The sequence below is a fragment of the Cololabis saira genome, chromosome 5 (assembly GCF_033807715.1).
Source record: "Cololabis saira isolate AMF1-May2022 chromosome 5, fColSai1.1, whole genome shotgun sequence".
NCBI lineage: Eukaryota > Metazoa > Chordata > Actinopteri > Beloniformes > Belonidae > Cololabis > Cololabis saira.
Genome location: NC_084591.1, coordinates 24,861,845 through 24,886,022, shown reverse-complemented (window position 1 = coordinate 24,886,022; position 24,178 = coordinate 24,861,845). Strand labels below are relative to the sequence as shown.

Below are 24,178 nucleotides of genomic sequence, written 5' to 3'. Positions count from 1 at the left end.
TGACATGCAGATTTACTTTTACCAAACAACTCTGATCTATTCAACTCACTCTGTCTCTACTTGCAGTGGATAACTGGATATAATCAAGCTTCCTTAAAATAAATAAAGAAAGGACAGGGACAATTCTATTTGCTAACAAAATAGAAAATCCGTTGCTGCCCAGCTTGAGGGCAGAGGGCTCAAGATGTTCAAGAAGACTTTTTTTTTACCACCTCCAACAAATATCAAGAGTCAGAGATCTGATGTCCAGAGCAGATTCAGAGAAGCTGATATATGCCTTTATCTCCAACAAACTTGACTACTGTAATTTCCCTTGTGAGCCCCTCTCAAAAAAAAACTAAACAAACATTTAGACAACTTCAATTCATCTAAAATACTCCTCTCTAACAAGATCCAGGAAAACTGAGGACATCATTCCTATTTTGAAATGCTTATACTGTTACCAGTTACCAACGGAACAAATCAATAAACAACATGGGCCCAGAATACTACTCTGATCCTCTTGTAAAATTTAGACCAAGTAGGACTCTTAAGTAGGAGGCAGTCAGCTGGCAGAACTGTGAGTTAGAACCAAACAGGGTGAAAATGCATTTAACTACTTTGCTGCACACAGATGGAATACACTTGTGATCCAACTCCAGACACTTTTGAAGTTAAACTCAAAACTCTGCTTTTTTTTTCACGGCTTTGTTTAGTCTAATTTTACTTCGCTTTTTTTTACTTATCTATTCTAAGCTCTGTTTTATCCTTTTTTTCTGATGTATTTTTATTTCATTATGTATTGTAATTGAAATTGTAAGTCCTTTTTTCCCCCATATTTCTTTCATGTGATTGTCTTTGCAACGCACTTTCAGTTGCCATGTGAGTGAAATGTGCTATACAAATTAAACTACCTTGGCTTGCCTTAATTATCTTGTTTTCCAGTATTTTAGTGCAACAGAAAATGTAAATTGACCAAAAGTGTTTAAGATCAGAGGAGGAGTGGTAAGAAGTCAGCTTTTCAACAACACATTATTATAGTTTGTCTTCAGTTTTCATTTCAATTTTCAGCTGCTGTGAGCAGAGATTATTTACACCATCATTTTTAGATATAATTTCACAGTATTTCTAAACAGGCCCTTTAAATGTATAATTACTTTTGCTCCGAGCCACTCTTTGGTTTTCAAATATTCTCTCTTGCCAGGACCTTTTGACGACTTTTATTTCAAACTAAAAATAACAACTGAAGCTGAATAGAACTAGATAAAAGTCAGTGTTTGACATCATCATATCAACAATAGCTCATGTCTAAATTGGTATAACTATTAATATTGTTTTTGGTGTCAGTGTGAAAAGTTGTGAAGATAAGGATGAGCAAAGGCACAGTCCCTTGAATCATTAGCACTTCTAACGCTGTATAAACAGACACCTGTAGACATCGGAGACCAGGAGCCCTGCAGCCCTGCAGCAGGTGGCCTGGGTGTGAGCTGCCAGGCTGCATAGCATCCATTTGTCAGGACACGGGAAGAATTGTAATGCCATTATTCATACAAAATGTAAGAAATTGTTTAAGTATCCGGAGTAAAGGCAGAAACAACAGCTATTCTGCTTATTAAACCACAAAACATGCTCATGTAAATGAGGGTATGTGGACAGGAGCCAACAAAAGTTTGGGAGACTTAATGATGGGTGTATTTTCCTGAGGGAGGGGGATGCAGAAACTAGCGCTCCGTGTTTTGTTTCAAATATGATATATGACTTATCGTGCCTTTAAAAGGAAAAGATACCTTAACATTACTTCACAATGTACTGTAGATGTACTGTATCTTTACCTGAGCTGATTCTGAACACTAATGATTTAGGATATGCATATTCAGAAACGTTTATGTGCCTCTTTATGGTAGCTTCATGTTAATGGAAAATGCCACTCGTACATGCTGAGAGTTTTACAAAAAAACGACAAAAAAAACCCGACCTTGTGTTCAAGCTTTGTCTTGACCTCGCTTGTCCCCATCTGCCCTGATCGTTTGCACCTGTGTCTCGTCAAGCCTGCTGTGTTAGTCTTGTCTCTCCCTTGCTCCCTGCTGGTCCGTACTGTTTCTACCCTGCATGTACCATGTCACGTTTTTGCATTTTTCGTCATGTTTAAGCTCTTGTTTTTTGAAATCCTGTTCTGCAGCATTTTAGATTTTTTTCTAAGTTAAAATAAATCCCATTTTCTGGAACTCCTGCCTCCTCCTCTCTCTTGCGTCTGGGTCCTGCTCAGCCACACACCGGGACAGAACGGACCAGCAAGCGAAACGTCGCCTTCTGGGAGTACGTACGCCGGGAGGCGGCGTTAACAATGCCGGGTTAGTCCCCTCCTGGGGAACGTGCCTGGCTCTCTGCGGGCCTAGGACTATTCAAGCCTGGTATAGGCAGAAATGGAGACGGCGGCGACGGCGGCGACAACTCCCATCCTGTCCCCATTCTAGAGGTGCACCCCACAAACAGTCACTGATGTTAAATTGTTGTCATAATCTATAAGATTTTGCTATCAATAGTGAATATGTTACATTTAGTTACTTGTGTCAGACACAAAGGTCTTTGTCCTGACACAACTAAACTAGACAATGCCATAGTTCTTTTTAGTTTGAGAAAGTTCCATTAACTTAATATATAAATCTGGAAATCAGTTTGTTTGATTATGCAGGTCTTCTGTACGTAGTTAGGTCATTGTTTGTGTGCATGCTGCATACAGCCCAGAAGATCATCGGATGTCCATCTGTTTGACTTGCTGCCCTCTGGGAAGTTATACGGTTCCCTCAAAATTAAGACTGTGATTTAATCATAGCTTTATCCCTAAAGCAATACCACTCGTGAATTAACTCAACTACTTAGGATTAACTTTTTTTTTGTACTGTTTTTTATCAAGTGCAACAATTCTTAATTTACACTTTCTCTTAGGACTATCTATTTTTGCTGCCCAGAATTTCATTGTGCAATTTATTTTTTCTTTAATGATACAAAGACAAAGTTTTTCTCTTATTTCTCCGATTCTAACATCTGAGGTTTCTAACATCATTATCTCTTCTGGATGTTAAACAATTCTAATACTTTTTAGAGCTGGCAACTTCACGGTTGGGACTGAGAAGTCTGTGCATGTCCGTATAAAACTGCTTACGAGATGTACAGAAAAATGTATCAATAGAAAAATATGGGTGTAGACTGATATGACAATATATCAATAAGCTTAATTTACAAATGTTCAACTGATATTTCATATTCAAAGTAAAAGCTTAATTCTACATCTCATTCTAAGGTTGTAATATTACACTTATGTTTAAAAGCAGTGAAATGTTATATTTAGAAAAAATATAGGATAAAAACTATGCTGTTAATAAAGCGTATTACCATTAAGACCTTGAATAGATTCATTATAATACAGTCAGAGTCAAAAGATTTTGACCCTTTATCTCGAAAGCATCTCTAAAAATCTAATTTCAGAGATCAAACCCCCTCACACTTCCTCTGTATACATCACTCTGTCTTAGGGTGCCTTCAAAGAAATCTGGGGAAAAGTCATATTTTTTACAAGAGTAAATAAGCCCCTAAACATCCAGTCCCTCTTGCTGGGAGGGGATTAGTGTAGAGATGGAGAAGGAAGAGGAAAGAGGCTGTCAGAGCAAAGCAGGGGATCAGAGAGGACAAATGGTATGAGCTAAAATCCTGGGAAGATGGAGGTAAATTACTGGCACCTGGGTAGGAAATGATTTGCTTTCTTGAATGGTAAATGCGCTGCTTTGTTTTGACTCTGACCTCTTTTCTCTCTCCTTTACGCTCCAAATTATAGAACTATTCTTGCTGATAGAGATAAAAAAACCCACAGACATGCAGAACTTCTCTGCAGTGCAGTGACAACAGACAAATCTGCAGCTGAGCACCATAAACCTGGGGAGTAAAAGATTCTGCGTGGCACTTTGAGCTTGCCGACCTTCCTAAACTGAACAAATGATGGGTGTTTGCATATATAAGGGTGCACAAGATGAGGTAGAAATATATGGAAGAGCATCTGCATCCATTCCCCCTTTGAAACTGTTGCTTTTATGGCTCTTGCACATGAGCAAAATTCACATGCACCGGCTCTTTGTAACAGCATATTTATCTCAGCAATTTTGTAAAATATAAACAATATTTACATATTGCTCATATTGGCCAACTCAGTGGCCCTGCAGTACATATCGTTTTTTCTTTCTTTCTTTGAACAGTGTGGCTGCTGCTGGGTGATAGTGGAAGTCGAGAGCAGAAGAGTGCACACGCGCTCTGATAGGGGGCAGTGTGGTCTTCTGAGCTTATGTGCCACCAGTAAACTCTATTAATACCTGAACAGCTTACGGTTTTTGCCATTGTAATTACTACTAAAATTGCTCAAATTACTCAAATTATTCTTTCTTCTCTATACAAAAGCATCTGCTGCTTGTAGAGACTCCTATTCACTGCTGTTGGTGTGTCCCAGCGAGCACCCTAAATCAGAATGTAGCTAAACATGGACAGATCTCAGAATAATACTGTAATTTATCATTGGTTTTCATCAACAACTTAACACTAGCCATGTGGTGATGTTGGTAAGAATCTAAAGCATAATGATCTTTAAAAGAAAATCTTACAACGGAGTCGACAAGCATCCCACTGCAAAGCCTTTGGGTTTATGTGCCAATCCTGCAAGAGCTAACAAAAGGTCCCTGAAGCATTAAAAGACGCGGTGCACATTTGCACTCTGCACACACAGATCAACGCTCACCCTCCCTCTTTTTTTGCAGGGTTACATACATTATTTAAGGGTCTGAAAGCGACTCCAGTGGAACATTGTATGGCTCAGAGCAAGGACAGAAAGCCAGTACAGAGGTGGCTCTGCTCCTGCTGTTAAGATAAGATCTTCCCAGGGAGTTGGTTGAACAGGTGTGAAGGTTTAGGAAGAAAAGTATGACAACAGTACAGCTCGCCAGCTTATGAATATGCAGGTTTGACCACCTATGCTTCATTAAACATTTAGTTTGGCCTCCAAAAGATGCACAAAGCAAAAATAATAAAAGAGATAATAAAATGTTCTTCTCATTTTCTATTCCTGATTGATTTGTTTTAGACTCTAAAGGCATTTTCCTTTTCTTCACTTGGTCCCCAGACATAAAAATGGACACTCAGATACTAGACAGATGCTGTCAACTAGGACCAGTGTAAACACAAAACCTTTTCACTTTGCTCATGCTGTTGAACTTAACGCACCCATTTGCGACACGTGTAATCCTGAAAAAACAAGTTGCATATAAGATACTTTGGGATGAAGCGTTCCCGGGGCTGAACAGCTGAATTAGTGGACGACCACTGTCTCACTGTACCTGAGTCACAGCCGTCCAGTTTCTACTTTTTTTTCGACGGTTGAACTTCATGCAGTGATAATATTATTGGGTATTTGATAAGTTTTCATAGGATGATATTTGTAAATACTTTTAGACTCATCGCTTTAAATAAACTTGTTTTTGTGGATATTTTAAATCCCGTAATCAAAATGTGTGAAATTTAATCACAAAACATAAGGGTTTCATTGAGTCGAAACCCTTATGTTTACCAGCATTTGTTTGATCTGTAATTAGAACAACACATTTTACCATTGATTATTTTGACATGTGACATTTCTACCTGCTGTTCACCATTAAAACTTGGAGGAAAGTCAAAGAAAGTCATGCTGTGTTGTTATGACAACCACACGCTGTGTCATGTCATAACCTCAATTTTAGCTGCGGCATTACTGAAAATATATGATGGTATGTATTATTTGTAATGTTTTCACTAAAAAGGCGGTAAAAATCATTGAATGTAAAAAAAAAAAATGCAATAACAAAGTCAGTCATTGCCTTGAACGTCAATAAAAGTCTGATTAAAAGAGATAACTTGGTTTCATTTGTATAGTGAAGAGCACCGTCTTCTCTAAACGCAATCATACTCCTAGTTCCCAGAGACAGCTATTGGTGAAAGTAAATTAAATGTATTGACAGTAAACATTTTACTGATCTACCCAGTATAAACATTCTGTTTTCAGTAAACAAATCAAAAATGCACACCAGATAAGTGCTTTGATGTTATGTGAATTAATTGTCCTTATTTTATTTTGAAAATGTAATTATCGATGCTTATTATTTGCACATGAATGTTATCTTTAGCAAACCCTCGGGGGATTCAGATGCCGATGGAGGGCGAGTGAAGTCACACGTAGGGAGATGGAGAAATGAAGAGAAAAGCACAGCTGTTCATTCACAGCTTGTAAATAGTCAAGTACTGTACACACAAATCCAAAAAGTTTAATCTCTACAGCTTCATTGTCCTGTTTCTTTTTCTGCATCCTTCCCCTCAGGCTCTTTCCATTTCTCTTCCCCTCATTTCTCTCTTGCAGGGTCGGAGTTCAGCGTGTAGATAAGGGAGTTGAAACAGGCTCCTCAGTGCCTCTCTGTCAGACTATCTGACTTTACACTGCAGAGATCAGTCCCCTCTATCTGTCCCCCAGCGCAGGTCTCTGTGATGAGCTCAAGCAGGAGTCACATCTCCTGGTGCCTGGTGTGTGTCTGTGTGTACGTGTTTGTGTGTATGTGAGTGTGGAGATGTCTTGTGCCTAAATTGGCAGAATTGCTGTTGCACAACTCTAATAGTGTTAGAGATTTCTAGAAGACACACACACACACACACACAGACACACACACACACACACACACACACACACACACACACACCTTTTCCCCCGAAGTCTTCGGAGAACTCCAACCTCCATTTTTGCTCAGGTTACTCTGCCCTCTTTGGTTCTGGCTTTGAAATGCCTGAATGAATTAATTAATTGAATGGATTAATGAATGAATGGATGCATCCATGATTGAGCCCTTGAATCTTTGACGTGGAACCACTATTTGGTTAATATAAGCTACTGTTGATTGCTGCTTTTTTTACAGAGAAGTGAATGCTCCTGCCATTCAGCGTTGATGAACATCTGTGAAGAAGACTTAGTGTGAAGCAGACTCCTAATGTCATCATGACATGTCAGCCAATTATTATGCTTTGTCGTACAGACACATGCAGCTGCTGACACGGAAACTGAAGATAACAAAACTATTTCTAAAAAAGGAGAGTGTGAAAAACTGACTCTCCCCGCTGGGATACTCTAAGTATTCCAGCTATAAAACTTTCTGAGCGGTGGCTGCTACTCCACAAAATGTACAGTAGCATCATCTCACACTCAGTTGGAAGCAGTAAAACTGCTACTAACGATCTATCAGTGCCGGGGAGCGGCGTTCTTATACCCCTGCAGGCTTTGCGTTGTCGGCTTTATTTAATACTTTGCATTTTGCGAGTTTCTAAACAGATGTTACAGGTAGCGAAATGCTCAGAATTGAATCATTAGAGAAGAAGAGCTTTCTTAAAAAGGCACAGCTTCAACAAACGTTCCTGTAGCTGCACAGTTCTGTGGAAATGTGCGTTTGGAGAAGGGATAAGTGTATAAAGATAGCCTGGCCCATGCCCAAGGAAAGATCAATGATTCAAGCTAGAAGCTGTGATTCACAAATACCAAGTGAGAAAGTCAAAGATTCTGCCTGTAGACAAAGGACTGCAGCTAAAATGTGACTATGCGACTGCCGTTAAGAAAGCAAAAAAGCAAAAGAAAGGAAACCATGGATGAGATGTGCCTGGTGACCTTAGGTTGATAAATTTTATAGTCAAACACAAATTAGCGGAGCAGAGATGGAATAATTATAACTACATCATTTTTAGGCCTGAAGTGAATCTTTTTCTCTTTCATTTTCAATTTCATCTCACATCTTTTCTCTTCCCCTTCTCATTCTTCATTGTCTCCCTGTCTCCTTTCACACTGTCATCATTCTTCCTGCTGTACAAAGCCTACGGCATATAGCAAGCCTGCCTATAAACTACAAAGAACATGTCCAGATGGCAAAAAATAAAATAAACAAAAAGACCCCAACAAAAACCAAACAATCTTGGGTCTTAAAGTAGCAAATTAATTTTCATTGCATCAAACTAGCCATTGGATGTCTTCCACTGTGTTTGTGTTTTGCATAGAGGAAACTGAATAATTCATACTATTGTTTGGCTTAAATGAGATATTTAGTTTGACTTCCTGTGGTGTGCCCTGGGCATCGTGGGAGACAAAAAAAAAAACAAAACAAAACACAAAAAAACAGAAGTGCACACGAACCACTGAGAAGCAGTATTGCATATTGAATCACTGTCTGAATGCAGAGGATGTAAACTCTGGCACTATTCACACCTGGTATTAGGAGCTGTCCTGAGAGATCTCATTACGTATGGGCAGCTTGAAAGTCTGTTCACAACTGTTTGTCTGTTCACAACTGTTCGTCTGTTCACAACTGTTCGTCTGTTCACAACTGTTTGTCTGTTCACAACTGTTTGTCTGTTCACAACCGTTTGTCTGTTCACAACTGTTCGTCATGTGTCTGGAGTGGAAACTCAATGGATATCACTTCACCGGCCTACGTGCTAATGAACAGGTACATGATTTCTACCTGCCACGAATAAATGTGTTTGTGGTTTTACCTATGAGAAGAGCGGCATTTTCAAACCAGGTGTACACGGCGAACGTGTCTCTGTACACGTGAAGTCCCTCACCAAAGACTCCTTCACTGTCCTCCGAGTTGGGTAAAGTGAGCTATTTTGCTCCTTGATAAATTAATCTCAAAAAATTAATAATTTACAATTTAGTCTGTATCAATTTTTCATTAAAAAGATGGACTAGATGCAATTTGGCAAACAGTCCTCATGTGACTTAGGATTCACATGCAGATGGATTCCTTTGTTGCTGTCTCAGCTGGGTTTAATGGTACTTACGGAGTAGGACAAGCAGGAGAGTTGCGAGCAGCAGTAGCAGGCTGGCGCGATGGGAGTTAGCAGAGCTACAGAACCTCCTGTTCTTCTTACAGATGCACACCTGAACTTTGACCTCTGTGTTGTTAGACAAAGGGGGCACCCCTGAGTCAGTGATGAGCAATGGGAGCTGGTAGTTGGCTTTCTTCAGACTGTGCAGAAGCATGATTTGGGAGTGTGTAGCTGATGGAAACAAAGAAGGGGGGAAAAAAGAGATTTAATTTCTTGCACAGATTGTAATTACCCATCTTCCCTGTACTGCTTATGTATTTTGCATTTAAACATATTTTTCAAGGCAGGAATGAGTGTGTGTATACTTGTTCCCATTGGCAGAACTCCTTCCTATTGACAGATGCGACAAGAATTGGCACCACTTTAGTTGCATAAGATTGTTACTTCTTGTTGCATCACAGTTTAGCCCCAGTGTTTTTTGCTGTGTCTCTTAAGGAATTTCAGTTTACTTCATGCTGAATGTATTTCACTATACAAAGCTGCATATTTTACCTGTTGGCTAGGATTTTCGCCATTGAGCTAGAAGGAACTAAAGCGTTGAATGCAATTAGAAAAACTACATCATGCAACTGTGAGCTCAAAACAATTCGGAAAAAAAACACTAAATATTTAATTGCAAAATGCACCCACAGTTGTCTGTGAACTATCAGACTGAAGAATGAGGTTCAGATTTTCTAAAATATTTCTTGGAATCCTGAACTGTAAGCACGATCCCTTAATTTGGTGTTTTGATGATAGAAAACACTCAAATCTTTTCAGACATACTGCAAGTGATATTATGAGGCTGAAAGTTGGAGTAATTACAGCCAGGGCTATAAATTAAAATCAATTGTTAAATGGACAAACTGTGCCATAAATCTGCTTTAACACACAATAAAGATGTAAAAAGCCAATGTTATATTTTTATATGAACACTTACAAATGGGAATTAGTTCCAAGTATATTAACCTCCATGGCCATGACTATCCTCTCCTACTGTACATGGCCTAAAATCAAAGATGATGCAGTGCTTTTTTTTGTATTTTTAAAAGGTGCAATAAAACTTGTGACAAAAGTCCTCCACCCGATTACCACCAACTTGGCTTTTTTGTGTCCCCCAAATAAAAACCTGTTATATTAATTGAAACATACACTTTACAAGCTTAAATCATGGTAAAGCTCGCCAGAGTAGGACGAATAGCTTTGAACAGTAAAGATGGTGATTGCCAAACTGATTTATGTTCTGCCCTCTGGGCTCACTGCAGCTATGTGGGCACTCTGATGAGACCTTCCACTGCTGCAAAACTTGTACAAAAAGCCATTAGATCAATGTGATGTTGACAACAACTCACATACATACATAGCCACTGGACTCAAAACTTTCCAGCAATTTACTTTATGTTTAACTGCAGTCCCTTTGCTCTCTCAGCGTGTCAGTCCATTCGACATCGGTGACGTGAATACGAGAGTTCTTTTACAAATTTGCCACTATTTTCCTGAGCCTTTAGCGTACCAGCCATGCCTCTAATTCTGATATGCTGTGCAGTCGGGAGACGCGTGCTGCTACAGTCTAGCGAAATTACAAAACTTCTATGTCTTTTGGGTGAGAAAGATCTATTTTCATTTTGAACTTAATTGGCTCTAAAGGTCATGTCTTATCTCAGTGCCATTCATGGCACAATTCATTTAGTTCATTTCTGTCATAAATAATTTACTAGAAGCATTATCACAATTACTACAGTAATTTTAGTTAGAAAGTCACACTTGATTTCATAATTTATCAGCTTTATGTAGCCTGTAGCCTTTGGGAGGAATGCAGAACATATTGTTTTAATTATACAGGCAAATCATTTTATAGGCCGACACTGTGTGTCCTGTAAGATGGGCAACACCCATTGTCCACAAACACAACACAGGCAACATGTTTCTTTTTAAGAGCTCTAGAGCCAGTAATCACATTTTAACCTCGACATGACATCTGCTGAACTTTTATAGTTCAGCAGATTATTTCTAGGGTATCCAAGACAACCCTGTGTGTGTGTGTGTTTATTTTTTCCTATTTAGGAATATAATTTCACAGAAAATGTTAGAGCAACATCTAAAGGTGTAAAAAAAAAATGTCCTAATGTTTCTTCTGCTGAGACCAAACCACCCTGTTTAACTGTTTGTATATAATAGTCAACTCATCAATTGAAGCCGTTTCACTTTCAATCCAGACAGTGTAGCTTATCACCTTAGAAGTAATATGTAAATCACTACCCCTCCTACGACTCCCGTGGCTTGTTAGTTGCTGTGTTTTGTTTCAAGAGAAAAACTTTAGTTTTAGTCTCACTTCATACTTCAGTTTTAGTCAGTATTTGGTTAAATTTAGGGATCAAAAGTACTCGGTTAAATTTAGATTTTCACACAGATGCTTTAGTAACCTCTTTTTTACAAATCTCCTGACTGCTTGTTTTTGCGGGGACTGTGCAAAAACAACCTCCACCGACATTGTTTTGTGTTTGGGTGTTTTTTCTGCTTTTTCCGCAACAACGACAAGGGAAAGGGTTACAAAGAGAGTCGATTTATAGACTTGATTCCCACTCTCGTGAGGCAGTTTGTTAGACAATGTGAAACTTCTTCATGAATTGCATTTACAGATATATTCTGGTCGGGAGATGAGACAATGGAACCAAAAACAAACAAGTTCAAAGGGTAGTTTGGCCAATCTGATGCATCGTTACTGAAGGAATAACCACTGATTCAGTAGACTGATAATATTCAATCTAAGTGGCTGCTTTAGGACACCATTCTCTAAATGCTGCTCTGTTTGTAGCTGTTAATGACATGCCATTTTATTTGGAGTTCAAAAACAAATTCATGGAAGGAACATGTTTTTCATAAAGAGATATACAGCTCTGTTGTTGTATAACCAGTATCTCTACTGGATTGACACACATCTATTGAGGCATGTGTGAGCTGAGATGAGGCTAGTGCCCATCAGTATTGAAGAGAGTGGGCTCCTTCTCCGCTGGCCCTTTTCTTCTTGCAGTGGCGAGTGAGGAATGTCTGTCCCTTTCTCTCCTGCTGTCAGTCACAGATAATACCTCTGGGCAGGTTTAGCTCTGCCCTGTCACTCAAACACACACAGACAATGCCTTCAGCTCGCTTCAATGTCCTCCTTGTCTGTCTATCCATCTCCGTGTTTCCCTCATTGTATCATTTTTTTCCCCTTCATCCTTATCATACGATCTCATACTCAGATGAACTGACCCTTGAATGTTTTTGCAGTGGAGTTGACAGAGGTGCTTTTCTTTTCTCCTTCTCTAACCCCTCTCTTAATTGTCTTCATGTGTTTTTCTTAAGACATTCCCGCAGGGTGCTTTCTGGACAACAGTGTCAGAATGTGCAATCAGAGGAAAGCAGCATAACAGCAGGGACGAGAAAATGAATTACACAGAGAAGTTTCCGGCGTGTTGTATTAAGTTTTTTCTTTTTTTCTTTTTTGGTGAGCCAATAAACTCTGGCACTGAAACCTCCTGATGTGTTTAATGATGTGTTGATTCTTGGAAACGCCGGATGTTTGTTAACAAGTGAAACACTTCTTGTTACAGAACATTGTTTCCCTTGGTTACATTCAAGAACAAACAGAACTCCTTTTAAGATGAATACTCACAGTTAACTCTGGTAACCTTCCATGTTTTGTCCAGGCCGGGCTGTTTTCCCAATTCTATCTTAAAAGGAGCGGTATTGGGTGGGAGGTCCTTGTCCCACCCCCCAACTATGGCTACATTCATATCATGGGCATCCTCGCACACTTGGGCCACGGACGGGACCACGTAGGGGGCGTTGTCATTGTAGTCCTCCAGCTGAATGACCAGCGTGCCGGTACCCGAGGCTGGTGGGAAGCCTGGAAACAATAAACAATGCAAATGTATTTAGGACAGAGAAAACGCAGATGTGTTTAGTAATTCACTTGGCAAAATGTGCTGCTGAGCTGTAGCCCTGCGTGCCTACCAGCATGAAGAAAAGTAATGATCTGGACAGATTTGAAAAGAGAAAACATGCAGCATGGCAGCACTAAACGTGGTGAACTCATCAGTGATGTGAAGTAAATTCCCCTTTAAATTGGTTTCATTTAGTCAAGTAAAGCGCTGTTAGTTTGAACCTTGGTGCAAAATAAAGGCTTGATGCTTTTAAAATTCAGAATACCAATAAACGCAATGAGAACCCTGGTGAGCCGCCGACCTAATTCGACCCAACAATATAAAACCATATGCCATTTTTGTACTGTGAGAGCATGAGTCACGGAGGTTCACGTTCAAAGGAGCATTTTTGCTTGGCATTTGGCTGCCTTCCGGGCTTGGATGAGATTACACATTATTGAGGGATGCTGGGTTAAAATACTTCATGTCCCACCATCTTCTCTATTAAAGCTCTCCGTTTTACCAAGATTTGAGGTTATTAAAAAAAATAACTGTGGCATTCAATAAAACCTCGAGAGGCCAGTGGTCAGTCAGCAATTAACAGCTTAACTCAACATCTGTAATTACAAAACAGTCCCCCTCCTTGAAATGAATATATATATATACACATACACGCAGGGTAATATTTAGACGAGCCTCTCCCAGTTATTGTGAATGAGTAGGTGTGCTCAAACTTTTCACTGACACCGTACATTTGCAGATAATTTAGGGCAGAGAGAGAAGAAAAACTGGTCCAGATATATGTGCAATAAATGTCAGGCGGTGCTGGAATGAAATCGAGTCTGGGATTTTTATGGTGCTGGCTGCTGGAGAAATAAGCCCATACAAGCAAGAAGTGATTCTTTAAAAGTCAATTTTTAAGGAAAAATTATAAGTATTCATTAAAATTAAAACATGACTATAAAAGTTTTTGAGAAAAAACTATCCATTACCTTATAGTAATATATACCCTATATATATATACTGGGTCAGCAAGAGTGGAATTAACAAGTTATTATTTTAACTATATTTCAACTTTGTTAAGGATTCATTACTCTACATGTAAATTGGATGTGTCTGTATACACCTTCATGGGAATGTACTCTATATACAGCACAAATAAATATGTTTGCATATGCGTGAGGTTATATTACTGCTGTTATCCTATTGAAGCTGCACCTATGACTCTCAGCAGTCTGACCAGCACTTATCCATGCTGCACCCTTTTATGTGATTTCTTGCTTGTGTTCTCTCAGATCTAAGTCGCTTTGGATAAACGTGTCTGCTAAATGACAGTAGTAGTAGTAAACATGCCCTTGACACTATACTAAACATTCAGTACGGGCATGGATTAAGAAAAATATAGTGAATATAGCACTATAACATGTGCTTTCATCAACCTGCCATAGGGATTTATTAGCCTGGGCAATGTTTAAAGGGATTATGACATGAAAAACACATTTTTCTTGATTTTTTGTGTTTTGTTGGGTGTCTTGACATCAATTACACCCAAAAAACAACGAACTTTTAACATTCAGTGTATTGTGTGCTTTCTGGGATTTTCCGCATAACTATGCAAAAACGGCGCATGTGGTTTGGTGGCGGATCGTTACGTAACGATCCGCTAAATCACCGCCCCCTCCACCCAGCTCCCTGTCTCCTCTCCTCTCCAGCGCACCATAAAGGCTGATTTATGGTTCCGCGTTACACCGACGCAGACCCTACGGCGTAGGGTTACGCAGCGACGCGCACCATACGCTGAACCCTACGGCGTAGGCTCTGCGTCGATTTAACGCGGAACCATAAATGAGGCTTAACACGCCTCTTTTGTTCTAATCACCGGAGGAAAACTGCTAAGAAGACCCGCGGCCACTGACTGTACTTAAGATAAGGGGACAGTGCTGCTTGCATGCCTTTATTTTTATGATTGTTTGCTGTGGTTCGCCCTCCTGCTTTTCCGTGCATGCTTCGCCTGTCGCTCCGACGCCGCTGTGAGCGTATGGCTGGAGGAGGAGGAGGTTTGGAGGAGGAGCGGAGCAATGATTGACAGGAAAGGGGGGAAAGGAAGCATTTTTCACAGCGCAAAAAAACACTGTAATAAAAAGCCAGGAAAAGATTACTAGAGTGAAGTTTTTCTTGTTACACTCTTTTAGACACATTTAAGGGATGTTGCCCAAGACTTTTAATAGTGTTAAAAGCATGTTAAAAATGATGTCACAATACCTTTAAAGCAGCACAATGTAACTTTCAGCTTTTGTTGAGTTTGGCGGCTCCTTTGGACAAAAGCGGTAGTGCTTTACCAGAAAGAACACTACATTTCCCATGAGCACCAGCGCGTACTGCCGGAAAGATCCTGATCTCCCGTCGCGTGCATTTGTTTTGATAGTGAATGAACGGGACAGACTTTCAAAACCACTTTTCTGTTTTCAGCGGCCGTTTGCAGGATGGATAGCAAAGAGGTAATGTACTGTATCTACTTTTGGCTAAACAATATAATATGACGATGTTGAAAATCACTAAGTTCAACTTGGTTTTATTAGTGAAGTCACCCCCTCTGTCCTGTTTCAGCGAGATAATGCGCCCTACAAACTCATACGCTAGTCCAACATACTTACTGACAAAATAAAAAAATACTTTATAACCTGTGAATAACTGAATGCCCATTCCTTATATTTTGCAGATCAGCCCTGCACAATTTTGCAGTTCTCAGGAAAAATACTAGTATGTTCTATACATTTTCTTTGCATTGCATTCTTTCCTCTAGTGCTGTAATTCTATTCAATTGTATTATTATTTTATAAAGCTTCCTCATTGCGAATTACACAATTGTATGATCACTATTATTATTCTGTGTCTCTCTCTCTAGGTCGTCCTCAGACATCTTTCCAGTTCGCTTGTACTCTGGGCCCCTGCATCCTTCTTGAGTATGTCCACATATGGTAGTGTAGGACGTCCTCTTGACCGGCGCCCGCGTGTTGGCTCCCACATTACCAGCTTGCTGGCTGACAGTTCTGTGTGTCTTTGGCAGTGCCCTGCAAGTCTCATTCTCCTTACAGCAACCTTTTTGCTCACCCTTGGTATTCCTTCATATAGGACTCGGTTGGTTACATGTGCATTCTTGCTGATGTTAAGCACTGCACGCAACATCCTGGTGTAGCACCCGTCCAGGGATTTCACTAGGGTTGGTTTGAGGGTCCAGCATTCACTGCCATAGAGGAGAACAGACTCTACTGTCGCGTAGAAGAAGCTGAGTCTGATTTGGCGGGGGAGGTTGGAGTTCCATACACTGGTCATCCCGTTCAGGGCCCTCCATGCAAGTGCCTTCCTCACCTTTAGATCTTGCTCAGTTGAGTTGACCCACGAACCCAGGTACTTGAAGTCATCAACTTCTTTCAGCACAGTGCCTCCTGCTGTAGTCAGAGGTTGATGTTCTGGTGGAATGTTGTAGGTGATGACCTCAGTTTTCTTGGCGTTTAACCTGAGGCCAACCTTGGCACACTCTAGCTCTACCCTGTTTAGTAGTTCTTGTGCCCGTTCCACGTTGTCAGAGAGCAAACTGATGTCATCTGCATAGTCAAGGTCTGTGAGGACCACTGCAGGTTTTTCGACTTGACCTCCTTGGTGTTAGTGTGAAGCCAAGTTCCTGCTCTCGCCCACTGATTGCCTTCCTGAGTGCATGATCAAGGACTATGATGAAGAGAAAGGGGGCTAATGTATCTCCTTGCATAACCCCAGCAAGGATGTCAAACTCCTCGCTGCTGCCATCTGGGGTCACCACCTTGGCCCTTGTTCCCGCGTACATGGTCTCTATTGCTCGGAGTAGGTTGGGAGGAATACCGTATGACTTGAGGATCTTCACCATCATACCTCGGTGGATCGAGTCAAATGCCTTTTTAAAATCTATAAAGCATAGGACTGCAGACAGGTTGTTCTTCTCAACCTCCTCTATCAGTCTCCTAAGTGCCAAGATCTGGGCTGTAGTAGTTCGCCCCTCTCGAAAGCCATTCTGATTTACCCGCAGGTGTGGGTCAATTGCTTGCCGGACCCTGTTTAGGATCATGCGGTTGTAGATTTTCGCAGCAATGCATGTCAGACTGATGCCTCGATAGTTGTCCGGCTTTGAGAGGTCTCCGGATTAGGGCACTGGGACGATGTTTGACAAAGACCACATATCAGGCAGCCGATTGTGCAGCAGAGCAAGGTTGCAGAAACCCAGGATGATGTCGTCGAGATCACAGTTCTTCAGGACCTCTGGGGGAATGCAATCTGGACCGGCACTTTTTCCCACTTTCACAGTGGTTTTCGCTCTGGCAAGTTCCCCAGGTGTCAAGGGACCATCATTGATTGCCAGGTTCTGGAGGTATGGTGGCACATCTTCCTCAACTGCTTCTACCGTCTCTCCCAGCAGCCCTTGGAAGTGGCCGAACCAGGTGGTCACCCTCTCTTCAGAGCTGTGTCCCTTGACCTGTCCCTCCTTGGTCTTCTTCCTCCCAGTCATTTCGTTGATGACCCTCCAGGCCTCCCCGTATTGCTGCTCCCCTTGTGCTGCCTGCACTCTCTGCACTTTCTCCATCAGCTCCTCCCCTTTGATGGTGTCGTAGGTGTTGAAGAGAAGCTGTTTGGCCTCGTTCAGCTCCCTACGGCTCTCCACAGTTGGCTCCTTCTCGAAGTTGAGACGGGCCTCCTCCACCTTCCCCCGTGCCGCTACCACCTCTGGGTGTTTGGATCGCTGGGAGGTTTTGACTCTCTCCATCATGGGCACACACAGTTTGGTCGCCTCCTCGTTCGCAGCAACGAAGCGCTTCGCTGCTGGGCTCCGCTCCCTCATCCAGCTCCTGGAATCGCCTCCTCACCTCCTCCGTATACCTGGTTTGAAAGCCAGGGTCACTAGAGAAGGCTTTCCAGTTATCCCGGATCCTGGGACTTGGTTTGGGGACCCTGAGGCTCAGACGCACCTTCATCGAGACCACACGGTGGTCTGAGCCCACAGAACTGAATGTGGAGTATGGCTCTGCATTCATAATGGTGTTCCTCCACTTCCTCCTCACTAAAGCCCCTTTCACACAGCCAGTTCGAGGCGGGAACGTTGCGCCTTTAAGCCGCCTCGCTGTTCTGTGTGAAAGTCACGGAGGCGGAATGGGGGGGCCAAGTGGCCCCACCAATAAGCCGGCAGCGGAGGTAGTCACAGAGCCGAAACGGGGTCTGTGTGAATGACACAGCCGGCATGCCGGCATGCCACTAGACGCTGACGCTGTCGTCACGCCTCTGATTGCGGAACGCCGGCATGCTGTGTGAATTTACAGACGGGAGCGGCGTTATGCCGGCGTTGTATGGTTCTGTGTGAACCAACAAAGGCGGCGTATTGGCAGGACTTCTTTACACCAATATTGCGGAATCTCTGTGTGAAAGGGGCTTGTGATGTAATCCAGCTGTCTGAGCATGCCAGTGGCTCTGTCTCGGAACGTCCACCTCTTTCCTGTCCTCTTCCGGAAGATGGTATTTGCTGCTAGCAGCTCATGCTCTGTGAGGAAGGCGGTAAGGTAAACCGCCATTGCGGTTGGTGGAGTCGTGGTAAGGGAAGGGTGTGTCCTCTGGTCCAAGCCTTGCGTTGAAATCCCCAAGGATTGCCAGGAAGTTGTGGGCTGGGACGTCTCGGACCGCTGTCACCAGGTCCTCAAAGAACTCTTCCACGTCCTCAGGGGGAAGTGACGTATGCCGTAAAGCAGTCAAAGCTGTAAAAATGTGTAGTTTTTTAGTGTGGCAGGGTTCCTACCATGCACCTCAAACTTACATAGTGCCAGTGAAGGCGATACAGACCCCCTCAGACCATGACAGAGGTGTCATTAAACCTGTTGTAAGTTGATGTACCATCACAATTACTCTGGAAATATGATATTAAGGTGGAAAAGTTACATAGTGATGCTTTAATGTAACTTTTACAGGGTATATATGAATTATCAGCATCAAAAAAAAAAAAAAAAGGTTTTCATTTTAATACATTTTCAAGAGTAGCTGGCATTAATAACATTGATCTTTCCAAAATTAATTTCCAAGATATTTGGAATTAAAAAATGATTTTAGGCAACCCTGGTTTTTGAGTGTCGCTGTCTTATATGTTTCAAAGGTGTCCTCGCTTCAACACACCCTGATACAAATGACTGTCGTTAACAAACTCCTGCAGTCCATGAGGAGAAGCTGGTGGCAACCATTAATTTTAATCACATGGAAGACAGTTGCACTCGAGGGCCAGGCCTTCCCATATATATATTATATATATAAATATATATACATATGTGTGTGTGTGTGTGTGTGTGTGTGTGTGTGTGTGTGTGTGTGTGTGTGTGTGTGTGTGTGTGTGTGTGTGTAAATAAATAAATAAAACTTTTGAGTTTAATTTCTTTGGGAGCTTCTGTGACAACATTTCCCTAGAGGGAATCAATAATATAATTCTAATTCTCATTCTGATTTTCCTAAATGAAGACAATTCCTCTCTTGACTCACACAACCACTGTTCAGATTATTGAAAGAGTAATGATAATATTTTAAATGAATATTTTAATTTTCTTCTTATGCTGCTCATCCACATACAAACATATAAAGGCAACATTAAATATCTCCCAGGCGTTTAAATTCTACTGGCAGGAGGATGAAGGCAAGTACCCAAATGTTATTTTTACTTGTCTTTTCTTAATCCGTGTCGGTACTGGTACAGTGAGAGTATTTCAGCGCTGTTGCTTATCGTGGAACATTAAAGGAGTGCGTAGGTGCTGATTCCCTGGGATGATGGCAGCAACAGCACCTTGTATGAAGACATTCACCAGTCCACACAGAAACATCCACCGCATTCCCACTAGCCCATGTGTACTGGGTCAGTAACGGTGCTGAGACACTCTCACCGCACCTGACTAAAAATAGCAACGATATTTCTTATTTCTTACTCTCAGAGAAAACATCAGTCAGGTGTAGAACATTAACATTATGAACCAGAAAAGAGGCCACGGGGGGAAAAAAAATAATCATGCAGGATCATGCGTGGCAGAAATAATTGTCCCTAAATTTACCTTTAACGAAAGTATATTCAAAGATAAATTCATGGCATGCTGCTGAGAAAACAAACTACTGAGAGTATTTATCATCTAATCCACCCTGATCTTTTTGCCAAGCTCAAAACTTTAATTTCATTCTCAGCTGTAAAACCATCAGCCGATCGTGACTGTCAGAAACAGGGAGAAATCAAACGTAATGGCAGAGACTTTGGCTTTTCTGCTATTTAATAATCGTGAAATGACTACCATCTCTGAAATTGCTTGCTTTTCTGCACCCAGCCAAGGAATGAAACAAAACAACAAACGGTACTTATATACTATAGATGAATATGACTGTGACTATATCAGCAGCAGATCAAGGGTGAAGGGAATTACTTCGGCAAAAGCAGACAGAAAACACGTTCAGAAGCAAATCAAAGCCAGAAACTATTTAGGTGAGACCCTGGATAATCCTTTATCTCCCCAGACATGAGACCAAGAGAGTAAGGATGGGGCTTGGATCCCCCGTCAGTGAAAAGATGCAAATTTCAACCCATTTGTAGTGTGTAGGGCGTCTCTGTGCTTGGCTAACTTTAAATGAAGCTGTTTGTCTTCCTAAATGAATACTCCGCTCACCAATCGCTGTTGGTGAGGGGAGTATTCATCCACTCTTCATTTCTCTGCACCTCTCCTATCCCGCTCCTCCTCATCTCTGTTGCATCATGCCTGTGTCATCATCAGTCTGCCTCACATCGATGGAGCTTGCCTGCTGGCCTCTACTTCACACCACTTTGTCACAAGTTTTGGTTGAACACGTTCTTATTTTTGGAGGAGGTAAGCGGTTTATGAGTCGTTATAGCTACTATTTGCACGCCCCCTCTCACCTATTAGGCACAACAAAGAGCACATAAAGGAAAAGTTTGGTATTAAATAAAGAAAAATATTCAATCATTCCAAAGTCATTTTAACACATTTGAATTTAAATTTCATCAGCTCATTGGATGGCCATTATCATTTTTTACAGTGGAAAGAAAAAAGGACCAGAACCAGTTTGACTTAAATTGTTTTCTGCATTCATTTGCCATGAAATATGATTTCCTCTTCATCTACGTCACAGTAAAGGACAAAAACATTCTGCTTGAGCTTGTAAGCTGAAGCCTGTATGTAAAGAGGCATGAAATAATCATCGAGAGTAGCGTTATCATTTGTTGTCTTTATAGAGTAAGAAGTTTGGATTAATAACAGGTTGAATCGGCTTTGGCAGCAATAACTTCAAGCTTTGATATGATCAGACCTGCAAACCATTAACAACATAAATGTATTCTCCTTGAATGTACAGCATTATTACATTCCTCTTTTACATATCTGCTTCAACTTAAAGACACTTGTAGGATTTCTGGCGTGAACATTTCTTATGAGCTTATTCCATAGCATCGCTGTGGGGTTGAGGTCTGGGTTCTGATTGGTCCACCCCAAAAAGAGGACGTTTTTCTGAAGCTATTCTGTGATGGATTTACTTTGTTCTGCTAAATTACACATCTTCAGCTGGCAGATAGCCACCCAGGCAATAATTAAGCAATAAGGATAGTTTTGCAAACTTTAAGAATTATTTTCCCCTTGACAATAGCAAGTGGACCCTGAGGCAGCAAAGCAATCCTAAATTATGAGGCTTTCTCCTCCCTATTTTGCTGTGCCTTTTATTTCTCCTACTCTACATACATTAGTGATTATTCTCCACAAGTAGTTGTAGTCCCATTGTTACTCTTGGGTTCTTGTTTTTCACATTGAGGATTTTCTATTGTGACTTTTGAATCATCATGTCGGGACACCCACTTCTAAGAAGAGCACCCAGACTAAACTGTCTCCATTGATCAGAATTTATAGACAAATTGTGAAAATGTTATTTGACATCCCTTCTCAGGATAATGCAGATTAACTACTTTTGATTTTATGTCTTCAGAAATCAGCTGATGCTTCTTATAAAACAACTAACTTACAATGTCTGAGTCTTTTATCAATCAAAGTTTCTTAAAACCACAGTTCCAAGCTCATTTCATTAACTGGACTCCAGGCGTGAAATCTACATCTCCAACAGCCTTTTGTTGAAGGCAACGCAACGCAGCAAGTTTATTTGTATTGCACAATTCAGCAACAAGGTGATTCAAAATACTTTACAGAGACATTAAAAACATCACTGAGATGGTCACTCTACAGTTTTGGGGACAAATCATTTCAGTGGTCTTGATTCAGGTTTAGAGACCTGAGACGGTTGCTTTTTTTGTCTCTACCAGTTTCCGCTTTTTATTTGTTTTTCTCTCTCTTTCAGATTCCCAATGTTTGTGTGCCTGTTGTGCTTTCTTGTCCTTCGGATTTGCAGCAGATACCCCTCCCACCCCATCATATCCCCATCATTTTCTTTATTCACAACAAATTATATAAAATAAATACCGGTAAATAAAAAAAAGAGCTTCATGCAATGATGAGAATTCAAAGGCAGCTGAGAACAGGTGACTTAAACCTGGACTTAAATACACTGAGTGTTTCAGCTGATCTGAGGAGCATAGAAGCTGAATGCAGCTTCTCTGGGTCTGGTTCTGACTCTGGGAACTGATTAAAAAACTGGATCCAGATGACCTGAGGGGTCTGGGTGGTTCATACTGGGTCAGAAGGTCACTGTATTTTGGTCCTGGACCATTCAGATCTTTATAGACCAGCATCATAACTTCAACATCTATCCTCTGATGGACAGGCAGCCAGTGTGAAGACCTCAGAGCTGGACTGATATGGTCCACTTTGTTGGTGTTAGTGAGGACCGGAGCAGCAGAGTTCTGGATGAGCTGCAGTTGTCTAACTGACTTTTTAGGTGAATAGAGCTATGACTCTTTGTTTATCTGGTGACAACAATGCTGTCACCAGATCAACAAAGAGTCATAGCTCTATTGAGCCATGCAATCCTTTAACCTTCAGTTATGCTTTGTCACAAGTAATAATATTTTTCTTAGACTAAACATCTAATGCCTGTGATCTGATGTGTCGTTGCATAGGGCAGCTTTGGGGCCGGTTGCTGAGTCTAGACTGACTGTTGTCATGTTTGATGTACTCAGTCCACCTTTACTGGCAGGATATGTGCCTCAGGCTTCTAAGGTAGCTGTAATTAAACCTCTGTTTTAAAAAATCATCTTGATCGAGGAGTGCTGGTTAATTATATGTATGTTAGGGCTGGGCGATATGGACCAAAAGTCATATCTCGATATTTTCTAGCTAAATGGCGATACTTGATATATATCTCGATATTTTTTCTGTGCCTTAATTGGGGTTTCCCCCAAAGCATTATAGCATAGCATCTCTGTTAGCTTCATTTTTTTCTGAGGCAAACCCTTAAAAAAACAGTCAGTTTTAATACAAAGCCTCGTGCCAAATGTCACACAGGTTCCTTTATTAACAGAGGTCTGCACAATATCAACATGTATAAAACAAATGAAATAAAAATAAACTGCCTGCATATATAGAATAAAAATGCTTCTTGAATAAAATAAAACAAATATCCCTTTCCTGCATAACAATTAAATTAAAATACACTGTGCAATTAATACAATGTAGACAGTAACAGGCAGACTTTTCCACTGAGGTTGACAGTTGTGCAAATAACAAAACATTTGTGCAAATCTCAAATAAAACATTCAAGTCAATTTGTCACAAAATAAGCTATATCAAAATCATTAAAAAAAAAAAAAAAAAAAAAAAAAAAAAAAATCGATATAAACGATATTGTCTCGTACCATATCGATATATATATCGATATATATTAAAATCTCGATATACCGCCCAGCCCTAATGTATGTATACCTTTTTTTTCCAAATTTCCTTTCAGTTATTTTGCGTGCCCTCAGCTCGGACTTTAGTGGATAAGTTTGCTCAAAAGATTTGTGTTTTGTCTCGTAGTGGCGCTTCACATTACCGCTTTTGATTAATGCCACGTTTTCGGAACATATGATGCACACTGGTTTAGAACTGGCTGCCGGAAGAATGAACATAAATTGGTCTGTCCATTCATCTTTAAAAGTTCGGTTTTCTGCATCAACTTTCCTTATTTTGGAGCAAGCCATGCTGCGTGGTTGCTGTCGCGTCTCTCTTCCTCTCTCCACAGTCCACAGCGTACAGGCCACGCAGGGTAAACAAACGATTTGATTGGCTCAATAGAGTGACGCTATTGCCGTGTTAACTGGATTAGCTCCGCCCCCTGTCTATAGCCGACCCGTGACCGTCAGATTTTTTTTTTTTTGTGATCAACTTTATTTCTTTTTCATTTATATATATATA

The 24,178-nt window shown here is 40.9% G+C and overlaps 1 protein-coding gene across 1 annotated transcript in view; it reads right to left on the bottom strand.

The window, feature by feature from the left end:
• Positions 1 to 24,178, bottom strand: part of cdh13 (cadherin 13, H-cadherin (heart)) — a 500,809-nt gene that overhangs the window by 7,644 nt on the left and 468,987 nt on the right. Inside the window, exons 13-14 of the mRNA XM_061721319.1 lie at positions 12,545 to 12,778; positions 8,863 to 9,081 (exon numbers count right to left, since the gene is read on the bottom strand). Coding sequence (XP_061577303.1) covers positions 8,863 to 9,081; positions 12,545 to 12,778 — 453 coding nt within the window. The remainder of the gene's footprint in view (positions 1 to 8,862; positions 9,082 to 12,544; positions 12,779 to 24,178) is intronic.